This window comes from Engraulis encrasicolus, chromosome 8, assembly GCF_034702125.1.
Source record: "Engraulis encrasicolus isolate BLACKSEA-1 chromosome 8, IST_EnEncr_1.0, whole genome shotgun sequence".
Lineage (NCBI taxonomy): Eukaryota > Metazoa > Chordata > Actinopteri > Clupeiformes > Engraulidae > Engraulis > Engraulis encrasicolus.
The window spans coordinates 39,033,452-39,055,195 of record NC_085864.1 but is presented as its reverse complement, the minus strand read 5'-3'; the positions used below and the strand labels follow the sequence as shown (position 1 = coordinate 39,055,195).

Here is a 21,744-nt window from a genome sequence, read left to right as displayed (position 1 = left end):
TGCTTCATTTTAATATTTTTAATTTCATTTTTCATTTCATTAATAAAAATAATATATATATATATATATATATATATATATATATATATATATATATATATATATATATATATATATATATATATATATATATATATATATATATATATATATATATATATATATATATATAAATAGACAACTTTCTCAGGCAAAGGTAGTGGTATTTCGAGACATTTGTTTTGAAAATCACATGCAGGTCAACTGGGCCCCTTACTGTTCCTAAACCACTCGACAACCATGCTGCATACATATCCAAAATAATTATTATACCTAGACTACTATGCTCTATAAAGATAGCTGCACTGAAAAAGCCGGTGAGTGGGCAGTATGCAAACGTGACTTATGGTGAGCATGATTCTGGTGATGTTTGTAAGTTTTGTAATAGGTTGAAGCCAAAAAAAAGGTTACAAAACACAAGAGATACTACCAAGTCATTTGTTTTCTGTCTCAACTTGGTTTTGATAACTTGGTTATTATTAACTTGGTTATTATTACTGCCTGTTGGAGTACAACTGTAATCTTTTAAAATAACAAAAGCAGTGGTGATTGTTACTCCACGACTCATCAGTGCAACTGTGAGTGTTTAGAATGTTTTATGTTTATCCCAAGAACATGGTTGAGTGATAAACCTGGCTAAGTTAACCTACATGAAGTAGTAAACCTGCTAATAGATAGTCCACAGGTGTCATTTAGCTAAGACAGTGAGGACTCCAGGCTCTTCTTTCATATGATTTACCACTACCACAAGGTTAACTTAGCTTAATAACAATGGGCTGCCCCATCAAAACTGAAAAGAAACAAACAAACAAACAAACAGAAAACAACAGCAATGGTCCCTGAGGGCTGTCCGTCCACTGGGAAAGTGCCCTGTATGCCAGAGGACCAGCGCGATCCCGGCACTAGGCCTCACCTGTGATGAGGGCGGTGCCGTCACAATTCCAGCGTCCAGCCAGCACTGCCCCGCGGTGAGCCTCCACACTCTTCTCTATGCGGCCCGTCTTCGACACCAGGTGGAATTTACCTACATACAGGTATGACGACGAGAAAAGCACGCTATATGAAGAGGGAGCTTATACATTATGGGGGAGAAAAGAAGAAAAACAAACAAACAAACAAAAAAAAACTACATGAACAGAGTCTCAGTTTTCCAATTGCAGAAGTCAGCCGTGCTTTTTAATGAATGAAAACAAACATACATATAAAAAAACAAAGTTGAACACAGCCTTCTTAATTCAGAGCACTTTTCCATAGGATGTGAGTGCGCGGTGCATTTATGACTAAAAACGTATGTTGACATGACACGACGTAACGTACACCTTTCCCGTATTTGCCTACAAATATGCTCTGAGAGTGAGAGCCATTTCTATTTGCTTTAACCTCCGTAGAAAAGGGAAAAGCGTAATGACTGTCGTTGGAGAGAGTGCACAGCACCTGGGAGCTCATGTCACTTCTCACCAAAATCTCCTGCGACTTTACAGGCCCCTCATTAAAAGCTTGGGGTCACTTAAGCTCAACGAAGGGCCGGGGGAGGCGGGGGAAGAGGTGGCGGTTTCCCAGTCCCCACCTCCCTCTCCCCACTCCTCCTGCCTGGGCAGGAACACTGCTATAGTTGTGTTATTTGAGGGGCCTGGCCACAGACACCCCCGAATTAAAGTATATTTGCATGGTGACATCACCCCAAGGTAATACGTCCGTAATAACCCCCCTTGTAGTCTGTGTTCAGGATTTCGAGCCCATGCACGCTTGCTTGCTTGCCTGCCACCAGACTGATGATAAGTGCAACCTGGAGAGATCTGCGTTGGACTGGGCTAAACAAACAAACGCAAATGACTCAGCGATGAAATTAGCCCTAAAAATAGTCCGTACGTCTGGCGCGCTAACAGCAAGCGTGTAAGGCCACTTAAAAAAGTCGAGTCCAGTCCTCCAGTGCGAGCGACCGCCCATTTGAACCGTTACGCCCGTGGCAAAACCAGACATGAGTAGTCATGTACGAGGCGACCCGGCCGAGTGGCGGCGGATTACGGCGCAGCTTCCACAACCACAGGCCCCTGTGTCTTTATTGCAGTGTCCCCGGCTGGTTAAACCTTCCTTTCTCGCTCTCCCCCCCGAAAAAGGCAAACGGCTGACTACAAAAGTCTGGGATTAAAACCAGTTTCCTATATGCCAGCGACAAAGAGCGATTAGGCATGGAGACAGTTATCAAAGACACAAGCCAAACGTATACTTTGTGGCCGTTGCGTATTAAAAAAAAAGGCGAATGTTCTATGTAATTTCTGGTTGCCTTAAAACTGCAAATCAGCAGAGCGGGCCCGCGCTCTCGCCACCAGGGCTATATTTGGATCTCCAAACAAAGCGCATGTCGCCAGCCCTGCTAAAAAACAGGTAGTGAAGCCTGCAGGCCGTAAAAACTCCATGTCTGAAGAGACGATCTGCTAAGTAATACAACGGAGGGGCTAGGACACCACAGCGTTTTGGGGAGGGAGGGAGAGAGAGAGAGAGAGAGAGAGAGAGAGAGAGAGAGAGAGAGAGAGAGAGAGAGAGAGAGAGAGAGAGAGAGAGAGATGGGAGAGGAAAAGAGATAGAGCGAGGAGGGAGAGAGGCAGACAGACAGACAGACAGACAGACAGAGGAGTGACAGAGACAGAGAGAGAGAGAGAGAGAAGGAGGGAGCGAGAAGGAGAAAGGGAAAGGGGGAAAGATATAAAGACGGTGAAAGAATGGGAGAGGGAGATATATAGAGAGAGAAGGGAAAGAAAGAGAAATGTAGAGTAAGAGAATATATAGAGACAGAGAGAGAGATGGGGAGAGGAAAAGAGGGGGAGGGAGCAAAAGACGGTGAAAGAATGGGAGAGGGAGATATATAGAGAGAGAAGGGAAAGAAAGAGAAATGTAGAGTAAGAGAATATATAGAGACAGAGAGAGGGAGAGAGAGAGAGAGAGAGACAGTGGAAAAGAGAGATAGAGAGAGACAGTGGAAAAGAGAGAGAGAGAGAGGGGGGAGGGGGGGGAAGAGAGATAGAGAGAGATGGGAGAGGAAAAAGAGAGAGAGAGAGCACGAGAAGGGAGAGAGAGAGAGATAGAGAGATAGAGAGAGAGAGAAAGAGAGAGGGACGGAGAGAGTTCTTTCAGTGCTCTTTGCGGTGACCTGAGAGCCGACACATAGTATCTCCCTGTACATGATGCACCCGTGGGGCCCACATGGCGACTGAGGTTACACAAAGCCACAAAAGTTACTGTATGATGTTTTTTACCCCACCCACCAGTGTTACACATATGTGGTTTCATCAAGCATGAAGCACAGAAATTGACATTTCAAACCAGAGGGTAGTGGGGAGTAGTGTGTGTGTGTGTGTGTGTGTGTGTGTGTGTGTGTGTGTGTGTGTGTGTGTGTGTGTGTGTGTGTGTGTGTGTGTGTGTGTGTGTGTGTGTGTGTGTGTGTGTGTGTGTGTGTGTTTAAGAAAGAGAGAGGATATGTGTACGTGTGGGTAGATAAGCGTGAGAGAGAGACTGTGTGTGATTGTGTGTGTGTGGTGTGTGTGTGTGTCTAAGCATGGAAGTCTTGGAATATATAGCAAGGGTGTGCATGTGTGCGCACGCGTGCGTGCGTGTAAAAAGTGAGAGAGAAGGTGGTTGTGGCACGAGATCTCACTTTTCCCTAAGTACAGCCTGTCCTGCATCACAAGACACTATCACAAAACAAACCTCCACGACAATAATAACTATACACACAGCAAAAAAGTCGCCACCAAAACAAAGATCACACATACTGAAATGTTCTTGGACCGCCTTTAGCTTTGATTACACCGCTTTTGTTTCAATACATTTCTGCAATGTTTGGACTGATTTCCTTCCAGTGTTGCAATAAGTTTTCACCCAAATCTTGTATTGATTATGGTAGAGTCTGAATGCAACTGCTAGATGGAAAATAAATTCAGACATTACAGAAGTGTATTGAAAAAAAAAATGCAACACCAAATGTGCCCTGTAATCAAAGCTAATGGCAGTCCAACCACATATTAGTGTGAGAGACTATTTTTGGTGGTGACTTTTATTTTTGGCCAGGTTGTGTAAATTGTTCTGTAGAGAAAGCCATCCAGACCTGAAGGAGATATCACACAATCAAAGCAAACAAACAAACAAACAAACATACGTCTCTTCTTTTTATCCCACTTCTTGAATAGCAGATGATGACATCAAAAAACAAGCTGGCTCGTAACACACTGGCAGTTAGTGTAAAGTGTAACTTACATACTATTAGTGCATATGCAATACAAGGCTATAGCCATATATTTAGGTGCTAAATGGCCCAGGGGGCAGAGAGAGAGAGAGAGAGAGAGAGAGAGAGAGAGAGAGAGAGAGAGAGAGAGAGAGAGAGAGAGAGAGAGAGAGAGAGAGAGAGAGAGAGAGAGAGAGAAAGAGACAGAGAAAGAGTTCACAGACTGAACAGGGTGTTCATCACCGTGGGCTAATGCCAGACCAAATTGCTGCTTTAGTTTGTGGGTGTGTTTATGCAACTGTACACTGGCATTACTGCGGTGAGCACACGTAGCTCACTTAGCTGGCCGCGGCCCGCCGGCTCCACGCCACTGTTTACATCTGATGAGCTGAGGGCCGGCCAGCCGTGGGAGAGGCAGTCAGGCCCTGGCTGGCCCAGTCAGTAGCGTGGACTGGTGGGACATTCACACACGCAGACACATTTAAAATCACACACACACACACACACACACACACACACACACACACACACACACACACACACACACACACACACACACACACACACACACACACACACACACACACACACACACACACACACACACATCTGTGCTTACGGGGTGCAATTTAATGGTATATTAATTAGGGTGTTTATATATAGATATACCACGTTAAGCCTGACATAAATATACAAGAGGTAGGACATATAATACTCGTACACACTCACGCACATACACACCAACACACACACACACACACACACACACACACACACACACACACACACACACACACACACACACACACACACACACACACACACACACACACACACACACACACACACACCAATTTGGATAATTTGAGTGTTTTTGAATTCATCTAGACACTATGTCTCTCATTTAACCCATTGTGTCCTGGAGACACATACAGGTTTTTCAGGATTTTGAGATTGTAGCTGTTTTATTAACTATGTGGGTATGTTGGAGCTGAATGAACACATTACAATGCAAGGGGAGGGTCTTGGCTTTTAAATGTAACTCATTTCATGTTTGTATGTGCTTCGGAGGCTGAGATATTTAGGATTTAATAGGAAGAGGGCACCCTTTCCCAAAAAGGGCTAAGGACATAATGGGTTAATCTAAACTGCTGTGATATACATTTTAGAAGTTCACATTTCATACGTGGTGAAGGCAGCCATGCATTGTCTCTCTAAATTGCATGTGGATATTGTGTCCCATCAGATATGCGGAAATAATATAATTTTTCCTTTTCATATCCCCGGTTTAAATTGCATGCTTTCACAGGCAAGAAATCCAGCACAAGCCCGCATTGCTAGAGCGATTCCACATAGTTCTTCCACCGACACAGGATGACGCAACTTGAACATGATGATCCCTTAGCTCAATGTAAAGTCTGCCTAAATCACTGCGCTATACGACCATGGCTTAAAATGACAGCGGTTTGGCATATGATAAGCAGTGCTAATCCAATCCAATACAGCTTTTGTCACACGGCCCAAATCTCTCCTCAGTACTGCAGCAGCCAATTCTGTGCGTACTCTGTAAGCCACATGTAGTTGTTTATGGTCTGTGTGCACCTTGGCCATTTCGACTGGAAACTAACAGGGAATGCATAATAGCACGTGATGAGGCGGGAGTTTATGCTCGTGCAAAAACTATTGTATAGCTCTAATATCAACAATCCTTTCATTAGTTCTCTTAATCTAAAGATATTACTGAGCATTATCACAGATAACCTTCTCTTGACTAGTAAACATGCATCTTTAAGCATTGAAGACATGAAACGAATACTTCATTAACCATGAGATCTTGGCTTAAATGGTCACACTCACATTACATTAAATGAATACCTAGAGACATTAAGCACAAACACGGAAAAGAAGTGTGTTTGTCCATGGCTTGTAACATTGTAAGTAATATGTTATTGAATTGAAACATCTTATGTCCTACATGTAAGCAGGGGGCAGCCGTGACCTAGACCCTAGTGGTTAAGGAGATGGGCTTTAGCTCGGAGGGTTGCCGGTTCGAATCCCACTCTTCCATCCAGTCCCTATCTCACTCCATGGCTGAAGTGCCCTTGAGCAAGGCACCTGACCCCACACTGCTCTAGAGACAGAAACCAAGACTCTGTCTGTACTCATAATAACTTCAAGTTGCTTTGGATAAAAGTGTCAGCTAAATGTAATGTGGAAACTATCGTAAAGCAAATTCCCCTGAAAAACGTGACTTTATCTCGAGGATGACACCTTGTTATGGGTCACTAAAGACAGTGTTTCAAAGTCGTGTAAAACACTCACAATTAACTCTTCAGAGCTACGTTGTGTGTTCAGCTGCGACACTGGGCAGACCACAAACTCTTACAGTTACTTACAGGGCCTAGGTCGGGAAGTTCATGGGCATGTGTTTGATTCCTGAAAATTCTGTTCAGTATGTTCATCATCACTGACGTTAGTCTATGTATGTGGCATGTCACTACTCTGTACACTACCGTAAAGAACATCCTCTGTGAACTATGAAAAGGTGCAATTACAGAAAGACAATACTACTACTAATAAAAAAAAAAAAACAGAAACATATTTACCATCTGTGCTGGTGAGGACAAAGATCTCGGCCAGGGCCTGCTTCTTGCCCCCGCTGCTCTTGGGGAACCAGTGCAGGTCGATGGGGTAGATGTCCTCCTGCATGTTCACCACCACGTTGGTCTCATTGTTAAGCAGGTTCCAGCGCAGGATCTGGTGGTCCTCGCTGCACGAGTACAGCTCATCTGCCGTCGTCCACCCCACGCAGCTCACCAGCTCTCTGTGTGTGCAGCTGTTAAGGACCTCAACCAACCCTAATGGAAAACGGTTTTATGTACTAACTAGACGGGTATATACAGTATACAGTCACTGGCCACTTTATTAGGTACACCTTGCTAGTGCCTGTGTTGGATCCCCTTTTTTTCCTTCAGAACTGCCTTAACTACCTGCAACAACACACAGATTGGCTGTGGCGTTGCAAGTCGCAGCAATGCTCAATTGGTATTAAGGGGCTCAAACTGTGCCAAAAAATACCCCCCTCACCATTACACCATCAGCCTGGGCCATGGATACAAGGCAGGATGGTTCCATTGTTTTCATGTTGTTGACACCAAATTTTGACCCTACCATCCAAGTGTCGCAGCAGAAATCGAGAATCATCACACCAGACAACGTTTTCGCAATCTCCTATCATCCTATGTCCGTGAGCCTGTGCAACTTGTAGCCTCACGTTAAAAAACCAAGGAAAATCTGAAACATATCCATTTTGAAAGATTAAACTTGGCTTAGTTATTGTGAGTTTATCATGTCACAGCATGTATAAAGCTGTGTACCACTGATTACTGTATGTAATGCAGTTCGAACTTAATAAACCATCTAGAATGCTCTGACAGTCATAAATGTGCCCCAAATATGGACTGAACAAATTCATATTCATCATAATTGTGCAATGTTTCTATTTCACAGTAATATTCAGTTCATTACACACTTCAGTTTGAAACACACAGCTTCGATCTGTAATTGATATCATTCAGTGTCGGGTAGGATTTTGACATGATGCACCGTGCTTGGTTTGGAAAGGATATGTTTGGGCTCCTTCAAAAGGGATGTTTTCAATCTCATCATGAAGAGCTTGACATGCAGGTGTTCTGATTCTTTCCGTCCTACAATCCAGCTGAAACACATACACAAAAACGAAAATGAACTGCTTCATGAGAAAGTTACTTTACCATTCTATGGTTATCCATAATCAATTACTGGTAAGTCAGTGTGCAAAAGTTCAGATGCTGCTGTTGCAATCAGTACCAGTAGCTTCTACTGCTTGAAAACTTCACAATGGTGCTAAAACTAGGTCATACTGTCTCGTCCTCTTATGGGTTGAAATCATTCAGAACTTTTAATAAATTGTGCAACAGCAGCAATCAGCTCGCGGAGCTTTGGTAGTCGAACAGGACAATTCAGCATCAGTACTGAGCACGACCCCTTCACATGCGACATGGAAAGTCATTGTCGAAATGACTTTTACAACTGCAGCTCATACATACAATGACTCTTTGTGTTTACCACGGCCCAGCAGTATCAGCTGCAAGTCGAAATCGTTACTAAGGCAACGTGTTTGTGGTTGTTGACACTCCTTCCCTTCCCCTTTGCATGGTGGAACGCACAGCGCATAGATTTTCTAGCCACAAAGCTAACTGACGACTACAGATTCAATACATGCCCTTTTAGACATGCCTACATTAAAACTCAATCGCCACAAATAACCACATAACATCTTACAAAACTTTCTCATTGCGGTCAATGTGACACACGTCACAACATCGATGCATGGGTGAAAATTACATCGCCATGGTTGTGCAGTCACATTAGCAGCCAGCGGCAGCTCTATTCATTTCGATTCGAAAGGTAAGCTTATGCAGCAAAATGACGGATACCTTGCATCAAAAAGACACGTCCTCTTCGCAACTAACGTTAACCCCTTCGACCGCTACCAGCAACAATACTTGGTAGTTAACTAGCAGTATCTACACCACTCTGATCTCAGCTAACTGGATTTAAGAGACACAAATCAGTCAACTCATAATCTATCACAACATGGAAGTTCTCACCTTAACACAAGAAGTAAGCCTTCACGTAATCCTAACGTAACGCACTATGTCAACCCGCACATGCGGCCTCTAGCAACACTATTTCACACTGGTATGGATATTGTACATGATCTTAAGAAATACCAAACAGGGTCACCAAAACAAACTCAGTATAGTGTCAAACAGCACTGACATACTGTTAACTAGCAAAGGGATGCTAGGCCATAGCTCTAGCCATCCTAACGGTAAATTATGCTAACTCGCGACATCCCAAGACGAGCATCTAGCTATCGTGCTATGATTGATAAATACCAGTGGCAGTATTGCACATTTCCTGAAAATCAGTTTTGATACTGTTAAAATTCAGACTAGCAAGTTAAAGTGATGTGACAACATCATACGGAAAGTTTATTCAATCAGCAACTACCTTGACTAATGTGAACCGACGACCAAGAAGTGAAGTCTGGTTTCCCCCTGACGTCACTCTCCCAGTGGTGCTGCTGAGTTGTACGCGCAAGTGCTGTTTCCAGGCAACGGTCCTGCATAGCCATTGGAGGATTTCCCCAAGAGTCTTCATTCAAAGTTTAGGGGGTGTGTCCTTCATTTGTTATTCTACAACAGCACTCTACAATAATCCTACATCACGGGAATATAACCTGATATTTGTACTGAAATGGACAAGTACATACAATGCAATAGACGCGTGTGTGCATAGCTTCGCATTACCAGTAATGCCTATTGCGCATTTCTAGCATTGCATGTTCGATTTTGGAACTAAACTCCCATGATGCTGTGCGTGGATTTGTAACGAATTTTGGTTCGACGGGCGAGTTTCGGCGCCATTTTCAACTGAGAAGCGCTTTCTACGGGCTTGCAGAAAGTTGCGGGAAGTTTTTCAAAGAAGGCTTGCTTTATTATTTTATGTTTCGACTTTTTGGTGATCTGTTCGCCAAGGTCTTTGGGATTAGTGCGCGTGCTGTGTGGATTATCAGAAATATAAAGATATTTTTTTAACGCTGAAGGATCAAAGGTAAACAATGACTCTTATGGGCTAACGTTTGCTAGCTGTCTTGTCTGTAGTTTACTCAGCGACGTTAAATGTGCCAATGTTAGCTGCTATGTGTGCTAACCAATGCATTAACCCTGGCTGGCTAATAGTTGGATGCTAGCTACCTTTGTCAACTAAGGTAGTAATGGTATGTTTGTATTTCTCTCAGGGTATTTAATGGGGTGGTTTGCTACACACCACGAGATGGCAACTATTGCAATTTCGTCGTCCTGCAATGGATTGCTTTAACCCGCCAATTTTCTCTTGCCTTGATTTTGAATTCTAACGACCATCTCCGGGGCTACTGTATGGGCTGTATTCGGTGCTGTCAATGACTTTGTATTCGTGCCTAATGTTTTTCTAGCTAGCTCTAAAACTAATACCGTCGTGAAGCGCGTCGGCATATTCATGCCAGAGTGAGAAAGATATGCGGTGCTGATGGTTATTACGAATCAATTTATTTACTTGTGGACATTATACGTGTGTAAAGTAAGTGATTTGAGTTAACTGTACTCATTGGACTAACAGTATGAACCCGACCGCTTGAATAACGAGCAGCCATTCTCGGTAGGTTTATGTTGGGTTGGCCAGTGTATAAATGATTATTTCAATGTGTTCATTAACTTCAACTCTCTTGTAGGATTAGCAAGTTCACACACAATTATTTTGATTTTTGACTATAACTGCAGGAACCATCTTGTCAAAGCGCGCAATGTCATATATAACGTGAAATACAACTAATTCTTTTTGGTTTTAGTATTGTCGTGGGCTTTAGCACGTCATTTGGCAAACTGTTAGAGTAATGCCCCCTTACAACTTGCAACGATTATGGTATACGCAAAGAGACATGCAGATGTCAGTAACTGGGCAATTTAGTTACACATTGGGAGAGTTATTATTTCATTATTCAAACACAACGCATGGCTACGCCTGCGCTTGCAAACGTTGAACGTTGCTCGGGCATAATGTTTCTGCATTTCCTTATTTTTCAAGTTTGATTTAACTGGCAGCTTCCACGAATGTCCAATGATATTGATGTGCACAATACACTTGGTAGCCTAGATCACTATATGGATAAGATCAATATTCCCATAACTTTGTACGACCAGCCTTTATGGCAAGGAACTTTATTCATAGCTGTTGACTGGTGTTTAGTTTAGTTATACTGAAGAGGTCGTTGGCATATTGTGAGCGGGGAGTTCAGCCGCACTTCTGCATGTGGAAGCGTAGTTCAGTCCCTTCAATGAATAGAGCTACTTCTCTTATTTATAACGCTACCGCGTAATGACAGGTTGGGTTTAACAACGTTGATACAATCGAGGACTAGTTTTCACGTTTTTCGATTTGTAGGGTGACACTGCTCACTTCGGAACGACTACCGAGTTTCCATGCACTCTTGTGTCACTAGCTCGAATCGTTCATCCATCAGCGTGGATACCTAGCTAGTTAGTGGTCCAATGAGTCTTGCCAACGACAAATCATTCGCACTAGGTTACAGCTGTTAGCCAAGTCTGCTAACTTCGGTGCTTCCTGGAGTGATTCCACCAGCCCCGTGTTTCGCCTTTGCCACCAAGCGTGGTTACTTGTGTTGTTATAGTAGTTCAAGGAAAAATATATATTTTAAAATTCTACATGTCCGTTGCCATACATCCAATTAGCCGATTGCTTATGCACACATCACGTCATGGTTAGCATATAAAATTCCCGTACTGATTTAGAAATGGCATAGTCACACTATCGTTTGAGCGCTGTTCGCATTACTGACAACAGGAGACGTCACCATTTTTTTTCGGTGGGGGTTCTTTGTAATGTGGCATAGTGACGCCTGGCCCAGCAAAGTAATTTTAAGTGTCAGGATTGCAAACGCCGAGTGAAATTTGATAGGTTACGAGAGTTGTCGTTTAAAGCAAGACAATTTAGTTTAATCTAAGGATTTGCAATAAGTCATTTTACACAATTAGTGGCCTTGCGCCTTGTTTTATGGCCGTGTCTCGTATACAAGTTTTTTTTTCGTTGTGTGGCTTGCTACGTTTTCTTGCATTGTTGATAGCTGGTAAACGACACGACGTGATCATTCTTTCAGGGCGGCGAATAATTCAAGCGTCAGTTGCTTTGATATTACAAGGAGTAAATTCTATGTCGACGCAGCAAATCCCCACAACCTTTCCCTCCATTTTTAGACCCTTGGTGTAGTTTGTTCGAGATGCTCTCTCTGTTTATTCCAGAAGGGTCAACGTCTAAACAGCATCTTGAAAGAATGGCAGGGCTGACAGAGGGTAAAGAGAGTAACATTTTGACAACTAAAGGCGAAGATGAACAAGCGACACTTGTGACAGACGCACCAAGACACCGGATTACTCTCCTGACCCCTGTGAAATGTTCTTCAGGTTTTAAACTATGCCATCCAAAACGACCAAAGTGTCGGCCGCGAAGCCACGGGGGAAAGGGTCGCAGCCCCGGGATGACTCGGATGAGGAGTTGGACTTACCCCCTAAAGAAGTGAACTCCAATGGTCAAGAGGCACCCATCACCAATGGTAAGTAACAAAGGATGTATTTTCTCCCTATTTTTACCTACAATATTTGAGCTTTTTCCAGTCTTGCGATGGATGTTGTCACTTTCCCAATGACAGGGCAGATGGCAGAATTTTGATTGGCTGCATTTCTTCATTGAATGCTTATGTATTGTGAAGACTAAGCTAAGTGGCTAAGGTAACTGTTGTTAGCTAAACACCTATAAATGTCTAGTTTCATTTGAGAGATGAACAGTATTCTGTCATCTGCGTGTTGGGCTTGATTCAGCCTAATTGGCCTTATAAATAGACTTGGATAGATACTAGGTGACTTTTTAGTGCAGCCAGCAAGTTGCACATGAACTTTTCTTTGTTGGGCTTGATGATGTAACTGTTTTTGACATGGTGAGGTGTATTGATGCATTTTTGCGCTCAGTGATATTATTAAATCACAGTGTTGTTTACTATTGTGGTGGGGGGCCAATTTGATTTATTTTTACGGTGTTTTTGTGTTGTGTGTGTGGAACTCAGTGATTGATATGGAATTTGCTGAAGTATTGTACAGAAGCTTGTTTATAAGTTCTTCAGTAGGAAATAAGAGGACCAGTTGTTTGTTGTACTCTTGATATGGGTACGTGTAATTCAGTTACAGTGTACGAAGCCGTGTTTGCGTGCATGTGTGTTATAGCAACATCGATTGTGCGTTTGAAAGGCGCACGTTATTTTTTCCAGCACACCCAGAAGTTTTTATGAGCTGTGCTTGAGCCGTATCGAGATCATGGACAGTGTGTGCAGTTTAATTCCCCACCGTCCATTGGTCTTTGTTTCTTCTCCGTGAGCGTTCAGTTTATGATTTGTGGCGTTTTGTTTTGTTTGGGTTCCCTCTCACTCACTCTCCCTCTCTCTCTTTCTGATGAAGAGGAGGGGGTGTTTTGGCGTTGCCTTTTCACCCTCCCCTACACACCGATGCGATGCACCCTCTCGAAAATGAACTTTTTTTTGTTGCTCTAGATGGGGGTCCCGGGGAACCAGCCGCGGAGGTGGTGGATGAGCGAAGTTTGGAGGAGATTCTCGGTAGCATCCCCCCTCCCCCGCCCCCGGCGATGACCAATGAACCAGGGGCTCCTCGCCTCATGATAACGCATATTGTTAATAGGAATTTTAAGTCCTACGCAGGCGAGCAGATCCTTGGGCCTTTTCACAAGGTATGAGGCAAAAACCTACTGTTTTGAGAAGTTGAGGCTACTTTGACATAGCACTGTTTAGAGATTGTTCATGTTTTTTTTTAAAAAAGGGGGTGTTGTCTGTTTCCTTCTTGGGTATTCTGTGTTATACAGTTCTGCTCAGTTTTGGAGTCTGAAATGTTTATGCCATATGTTTATAGAATGGTAGCACTAAAAGTACATCACAGCTACAATATAAGTAGCTAACTTTTCTGGCACTTCATGTATTGTGTATTTACCCATTTTTTTAAATTGTGATTTCTGGGGCGGTGGGGGGAGTTTAGTGATGACAATTCAGATTGCACACCTGTAATGTAATGGTTTCACAGGTGCACTATGGGATCACATGTGCTTTATTAGGTATTGAAGGCCTGTAAACAAGACAGTCATCCTTGCACATCTCAGAGTTATCCTGTAAAAAATGCAGATTTCTGAAAGTACTGTCTTACATTTTTATTATTATTTTTAAACAATATTTAACATGTCTTCCCATCCATCCACCTTGTCTTTTACAGCGCTTCTCCTGCATCATTGGGCCAAATGGCAGTGGAAAGTCCAATGTCATCGACTCCATGCTCTTTGTGTTTGGATACAGGGCCCAAAAAATCAGGTCCAAAAAGCTCTCTGTGCTGCTTCACAGCTCAGACAAGCATAAAGATGTGCAGAGCTGCACAGTGGAGGTGCACTTCCAAAAAATTATTGACAAGGTAAAAAAAAAGATGGCTGACCAAAGTCTGTGTATATTGGGTTTTTATTTTTATTTTCCCCCTCAACAGCTGTAAACTGTAGAAATGCTGTTAAAAGTTTGGTCTGTTTTATATTTAAACTGAAAAAAATATGACTGCACAGTGAACAATTATTCATATTTATTTGGGGTTTTGTGCTCTCTCAACCTAACTGCACTTGTGGTTCATGTCTTTGTGGCCCCTGCTAGAACACCACGGACTAAACATGCCAAATCTTGAACAGAAAATTAAATTACTGTTCTATTCATGTATTTTTAATCTGACTTAAGCACAGGCTGCTATCATGTCTTTCTTTTTTTTCCAGTTCTAAGTTTAAGGGAATCATGTACATGTACATTGCTAAATGAGAAGACATGAAAGGAAAATATTCTGTGCAGAAACTGTTAACAGACCATCAGAATTATGACTTTTCTTCTTCCGTTTTATTTTTTGTGCATTTGGGTGATTTTGGTTGAGTTAAACTGGTCCTTAGTATAGATTTATTTATTTATTTATTTTTGAAAAATATTTTCAAAAAACCCTTACCATCAATCTATCGAACTGTAGAGTACATATATGTTTGACAAATGTCATAATTGTGTGATGATATTTTTTTTGAAGCCGCTTTATTTAGTTGGATTGTAATTTCAAAAAAAAATAATCTTAACTACACCTATTGGTGTATTTAACTGTCAGTGCTAATCAAATAGGTCATTTTCCCTTTTACAATTGTAGTTTTACCTTCAGCCATGGTATTGTTACATTCAACATATCACATGGCACCTGAATCTGAAACTATAAATCCCAATATTTATTTTGTTATAATTTTAAAGAATTTTCTTTTGATTTTTAGTGGCATTATTTTTCACATCATTTTCAAATTGGTAGAAAAAGTTCATTTGACCACACTGAAAGATTCAGGTGAAAAAGTAGAGTTGAAGGGAAAAATAAGTTGAGTGTACAAAGTGTTATTTTGGCCAGTAGAAAGTTACAGCATTTGTGTAGCTTTTCTTAGGACGTTGGAGCTGCTCTGATGTTTGTGCCCCTCCCCCCTCTTTTCTCCTCTCCTCTCCAGGAAGGGGATGACTTCGAAGTTATCCCCAACAGCAAGTTCTGTGTTGCCAGAACTGCTGGCAAAGACAATTCCTCCACGTACCACATCAATGGCAAGAAGGCTACCTTCAAGGACGTGGGCATTTTGCTGCGTAGCCATGGAATTGATCTGGACCACAACAGGTTTTTGATCTTGCAGGTAAATGGCATTTTTTTTTAACCCCTTTTCTTGCCTCTTATAAAACACAATCCCTGTTGCATTTAAAATGTCTTGAGTACATGTACGTATTCTTGTGATGTTTTATTACATTTTTGGATATTATTTTGGATTTTATTTAATTTGTAATTATAAATGTCATGTGGGTGGTGCTGTGTTGCTGTGGCACAGTGCTTGCAACAAGAGGAAGTGATTTCCTGCGGAGAGGGCCCTGGGCAGCTATAGCAGCGCATCATGGTTTTCAACAATCCTGAGCGAGTGCAAACCATTATATGCTGCTTTAGAGCTCCATGGGCAAAAGCAGCCGGCCAGAACACCCCTCCACACACACTCACACACTCTCACACTCTCACTCTCTCTCTCTCTCTCTCTCTATCTCTCTCTCTCTCTCTCTCTCTCTCTCTCTCTCTCTCTCTCTCTCCACACACACCCAGCCTTCCCCCCCACCCCAACCATAGAGGAGCCAATCGGCAGGTAGCTAAGCTCACACAAGGGGGTCAAGGGGTCACCTCATCTTCACACTCTACCTGTCACACTTTAGCAGCACGTAAATATTGGTGTGTGCAAAGCAAACGTCTAACCCCAATATTACTTGTGCTGCTTCAGTGTGGCCAGGGTCAAGCATCAGCTGGTGTGTGTGTGTGTTTGAGTTTGTGCACTTGTTGGTGGTGTGTGTGAATTTCCCATCCTATGTGTCTTCTTTGTTCATTTCTATGAAGGATGTTTTTCTCCACTCTGAATTCTGTGGCAATTCATGGTTTTGCATGGCACAGAATTTTAATATTACATTTTCATTGGATGGATTTTTTTTGTTTCTCTCCCTCTCTGGTTCTGCCTAATTGTGCATTCAGTACCATTTCAATGTCACAGTAAGAGTTTTCTGGGTGTCAGTCCAAGGGGAATTTCCTGCAAGCAGAGTAGAGGTGTGTGTGTGTGTGTGTGTGTGTGTGTGTGTGTGTGTGTGTGTGTGTGTGTGTGTGTGTGTGTGTGTGTGTGTGTGTGTGTGTGTGTGTGTGTGTGTGTGTGTGTGTGTGTGTGTGTGTGTGTGTGTGTGTCAGCACCCACCTAACAGTGCTCTTACTTCATGGCGCTAATTGATATGTGACGTGGGTTTGGTAGCTGCTCGTTTGCGATTCGTGACCCGCCGCATCACACACCATTGGCCCAAGCTGGCTGTATTTGAGATGCCAACAAGCTGACTTGGTCAGACATGTTCTCTCTGATGTTCATTCATATTATCTCTCTCTCTTTCTCTCTCTCTTTCTCTCTCTCTCTCTCTCTCTCTCTCTATCTCTCTCTCTCTCTCTCTCTCTCTCTCTCTCTCTCTCTCTCTCTCTCTCTCTCTCTCTCTCTCTATCTCTATCTCTCTAAGTGGCTGCTCCAGTCCCGCCTGTTGCTTGCTGTCACCTTCTGATGTAATTAGCCAGGCAACAAAGCAAAGGTCAAGGTTAATTGGTGCCTGATCTGTTTTTAATGAAGCACACTCGCTCGTCTTTGTGCATTGTGTTGCTATGGGGCTTTCCCCCTGGAGTGTCATCGCCCAGGCCTGTGGTGGTTGCTGGTGGTGTTGAGTGTGCATGAGTGTGGGGGGTTATGGGAGTGCACTGGATCTTCTGGAGTGGAGACTCGGCCCTCTCCCCCTCTCCCCACCAGCCCCCCCTCTGGAAGATGCCAAAACTGGGAAGGGCAGACAGGGCTGCTGCCTCCACTAGGCCCCAGCTCAGAGGATCAGTTCTTGCACTAAGGGGTTTGTGTCTTGCTGTGCAAGGCCCAATTACTCGCTCTGAGGTTTTATTCAGTTTTATTTTTTGGATATATATTTTTTTTCTTCATATTTTTATTTTTTTTATTTTATGGGCAGTGCTGACAGATTCACTGTTGTTGTTGTGTACAGTGTTCTAGCTCAGGTCTGTGAAGACTAAGCATTTATTGATTGCTTTTAGCCAAAGTTTGATGTCTTTTTGAAAATAATAATAAAAAAAATACATGAAAATATTGTTTGGTTTGGCACGACAGGGCGATAAAACGGTTGATCCAGGCAGCTTGTTGCGTTGAGTAAAAATTGCCGTTTAGTCATTGACCCTGTGGTTGAACAGATAAAAAACGAGAGTGTGACACATAACTTAAACTTACAGGCAGGTTAGGGGATGGATGACTGGCAAGTGGTTTGTGGTTTTTCCATGGATGTAATGAAAAATATTTCATTTGGTTGAAGGGCTTTTTTTTTTCTTCCTTAAGAGTCCAAGCAGTCTTTTTTCAGCATTCATGAAATACTGGAATACTCAAGAAAATCATTTGAATAGATTATGTAAGACAAAAGTTTTAAAACAAAGTTTTCTCATTTGTTTTATGACACTTTCTCTAGTTTTAATGCTTGGCCCAGGAAGTGTGTGTGTGTGTGTGTGTGTGTGTGTGTGTGTGTGTGTGTGTGTGTGTGTGTGTGTGTGTGTGTGTGTGTGTGTGTGTGTGTGTGTGTGTGTGTGTGTGTGTGTGTGTGTGTGTGTGTGTGTGTGTGTGTGTGTGTGTGTGTGTGTGTGTGTGTGTGTGTGTGTGTGTGTGTGTGGATGCATTGGAAAATAACAAGTGGACACTCATTCATTCAAGATTCCTCTTACTGTGACGAAATTGTAGATTTATGTATTAATTGTGTATGTGTAGATGCAATGTAAGGGAATAAGAGGACATTAATTTAAGATTTCCCTCACTGAGAGATTGTAGTTTTATACATTTACTGTGTGTGGGTGGGTGGGTGAGAGAGTGTCAGTCTGTGGATGCAATGGAAGAGGATTCCCCTTACTGTCAAAAAACTCTATACTTCTATATTTATTATTATGTGTTATGTGTGTGCGCTGCGTGCATGTGTGCTGCTGTCTGCCAGGGCGAGGTGGAGCAGATTGCCATGATGAAGCCCAAGGGCCAGACGGAGCACGACGAGGGCATGCTGGAGTACCTGGAGGACATCATCGGCTCCTGCCGCCTCAAGCAGCCCATCCACACCCTCTGCCAGCGCGTGGAGCTGCTCAACGAGCAGAGGGGCGAGAAGGTAGGCTAGGCAGGCCTCCAGCCATCCATACACCCACTTCTACACCCATCTGTCTCTTATGCTCTCTCTTGTGTGTTTCAGTCTATAGTGTGTGTGTCGCGATCCTTCTGTCCCCTTCCTATCTATCTGCCTCCTCTCTTCACCTCTTGCTCTCTCTCTCTCTTTCTCTCTCTCTCTCTCTCGCTCTCTTCGTCTGTCTCTGTGTTTGTGTGTCTTTCCCTCTGTCTCTCTCTCTTTTTAGATTGCTGGGTGCTTCTGTTCTGGGGGTGGTGGTGGTGGTGGGGGGTGTGAGTTGGATGCTGGTTGGTGTTTGGGTGGTGGGGGGGGCATTAATTTCTTGTTGGGTCTTAAGCCCATATATGGTAAGCAGTGCGTGGGACTGCTTATCTGCTTCCAACACACTGCGTGCACAGTGGGGCCGCCGCTTATAAAATAAGATTTGCTTGTGACCGGGCTTTGAGCTAATTCTCTTGACACCTGCCCAGACGCTTCACAAGACACAAAGGCTAATCTTGATATGCTCTCAAACAAAACTGCCACGTTTAGACACTCGGGGCCCTCGCTCCCTTTTGTTAACCCTTCGCATTGTCAGGGGGGGCTAAAACAATTTAACATGGGTTACTGTGAAAGGGTTTTTTTTTTCTGTCTCTCGTCGTCGTCGTCTTCCCCCCCCCCCCCCTTTCCTCCCTCCTATTCCCTCTTGGGGTGTTACATCATATGTGACCTGCAGATCATGTGGAAAATGCATTTTTAAATGTGCATATACAAATCTATATGCCTATTTTATAATAATATTGTTGTGTCCGGCCTGTTTGCTTGCATGGTAGGCTGGGTAGGTCCAAACAGCGCTGCCTTGCTGAGTTGTTATTGAGACTCTGGGCTGTATACAGAAGAGGTGGACCTGAACAAAGCCACGTCCTGTGAATGAGGGGCGGCTGTGTGGGTGGAGAGTGGAGGAGGGGGGGTTGGCGGGTAGCAGACAGACGGACACACAGGACATGACATATCAGATTATACACTGCACTTTGGGCTGTAATATTTTGGGGGCCCTGTCCCGCTCTCGAAGTGTCCTTATTAAAATTCTGGAAGGCACCATTTAATGAGCTGGCCCTGAAAGACATTTTACTTGGAAATGGACCAGCCAAGTTTGGGTGATTTTGCTAGGGAACAGCTTAGCTGAGGTCTTTTTTTTATTAATAATATTATAATTATTATTAGTAGTAGTATTATTCATTTATTTCTGTTTTGTTGGGGTTTTAAGTAACACTTGCTTCCATAGACAGTGAATGGTAGCAATTGGCAGGTTTTGCACAGTGTTGCTAATTGCTCTTGTCAACAATGAGGCTTAATGTAGACACAGTGCTGTATTTATTTGTCTTAGTAAGTTGTCTGTGTTTTAATGCCTTGTTGTCAACGATGTGGAGAGGTTCATGGCTGAACAGGGAGAAACTAAATAATGGCGCAGTTTTGTCACTTGGCAGCCCTTTTCTGAATTTAACGTTCAGACTGAAACATTTTTTTTTTCTGGTGAAAAAGTAACTTATCTTTGACGCAGGCGCCATACTTAGTCATACACTTCCTGCCCAAATAATTAGCCAGACTATTTCTAGATGTGTGTGAAAATAGGTGTAGATGTGAGTTCTATACTGCTAATAATACTTCAGTGTGTACTGGAAGTATTGTCTTAAGTGTGTGTGTGTGTGTGTGTGTGTGTGTGTGTGTGTGTGTGTGTGTGTGTGTGTGTGTGTGTGTGTGTGTGTGTGTGTGTGTGTGTGTGTGTGTGTGTGTGTGTGTGTGTGTGTGTGTGTGTGTGTGTGTGTAATGATTGACTGTGTGTGTGCGCGCTAGGGGGTAGATTGTGATGTAGGTGAAACTGAAATACTAACACAGCATTTTATTTTAATTATTATTTTGGTGTATTTTATTTATTTATTTATTTTTAACAAATATATTAGATCAATTTTAAATCACCTCACGGACCACACATTACACCTCAAAGACAAAACAGATGAAGGCTGACTTGAAGTGTCAACTTTCATGTTATTTTTACTTACACCATACCAGTCCAAAAAGTTCAGAAAGTGACCTTTTTAACAATATGAAGTGTTGAGTTGGGGGAAATGCCATTGCAAGTGTGTATTAAGTGAACAAGTCCCTTAGACTCAAATGTTTTATTGAAACTAAAATGATATGTACCGGTAGTATGTGGCATCTGAAAGCGGTTGGCATGGTGGTGTTTGCAGCAGGTGTTTAGAAGGACAGTCCAGTCGTCTTGAAAATGGCCTACTAAGTCATGAAAAGCAGTGTCTCCCCTGCTGGAACTCTGCCCAGTGTTCTGTGCTGCCCAGAGTGTTCTCTCTCCCTCTCTGTCTGTCTGCACACGAGCACAGCACCCTGCCTGAAGGAGGTGTGTGCGACTTAGGATGAGTGGGAGGGTGGGGGAGGATTGTTTCACGCTGTTCTTTGCAAGCATCCCTGCAGCCTTTCATTTAAAATGTTTTTTTTTTTAATTATTATTATTTTGGCATGTTTATTATTTTTAATTGTAGGCTGTAGCCCTTTGGTGCTCATTACCATTTTGGTCCCATTGAGCTTATAATAGCCTCTGCATGAAAGGGTTAAGGGATTGGCCCTTACAGTGTCAGGAGGAGAAAGTGAAGGGGGGGGGGCAGTGTTGCCAGATGGAAAATGCTGAATTATCGTACCAAAACCTCAAAATTATCGTTTTTGGAGGGCTTTTTCGTACTAGACCCAAACTGTTGTTTTAAGGCATCTAAATGAACTGAATGACAACTCTGAAATTATCCCACATGTTTTTTTGATCGCACAAAGGACTAAATGGACAATTATGGTACAAATGCAATAATTATCGTACATCTGGCAACACTGGGTTGTACTGACTGACCTTGGATCAAGCAGGGCATCACTTGAAGCTGCAAACCCTCTTGGGCCCATCCTCACAGCATTATCAAACTGGGTTAGGCCTGCATTTCTCAATTCTTGATTGGGTAAGATGTTTTGCTGCCAGAAATCG

The 21,744-nt window shown here is 42.9% G+C and overlaps 2 protein-coding genes across 6 annotated transcripts in view; one reads left to right on the top strand and one right to left on the bottom strand.

The window, feature by feature from the left end:
• The window catches only part of ift80 (intraflagellar transport 80 homolog (Chlamydomonas)), a 130,588-nt gene extending 121,189 nt beyond the window's left edge, over positions 1–9,399 (bottom strand). Inside the window, exons 1-4 of one of the 5 annotated variants that reach the window (XM_063205658.1) lie at positions 9,317–9,399; positions 7,890–7,976; positions 6,865–7,088; positions 953–1,063 (exon numbers count right to left, since the gene is read on the bottom strand). In XM_063205658.1, coding sequence (XP_063061728.1) covers positions 953–1,063; positions 6,865–7,088; positions 7,890–7,927 — 373 coding nt within the window. In that variant the 5' untranslated portion in view covers positions 7,928–7,976; positions 9,317–9,399. The other 4 variants (XM_063205662.1, XM_063205659.1, XM_063205660.1 and 1 more) reach the window with 4 other exon arrangements.
• A 312-nt stretch (positions 9,400–9,711) lies between these two features.
• smc4 (structural maintenance of chromosomes 4) overlaps positions 9,712–21,744 on the top strand; it is a 36,356-nt gene continuing 24,323 nt past the window's right edge. Inside the window, exons 1-6 of the mRNA XM_063205655.1 lie at positions 9,712–9,919; positions 12,325–12,473; positions 13,461–13,654; positions 14,188–14,379; positions 15,473–15,649; positions 18,546–18,710. Of these exons, the coding sequence (XP_063061725.1) occupies positions 12,335–12,473; positions 13,461–13,654; positions 14,188–14,379; positions 15,473–15,649; positions 18,546–18,710 (867 nt within the window). The 5' untranslated portion in view covers positions 9,712–9,919; positions 12,325–12,334. The remainder of the gene's footprint in view (positions 9,920–12,324; positions 12,474–13,460; positions 13,655–14,187; positions 14,380–15,472; positions 15,650–18,545; positions 18,711–21,744) is intronic.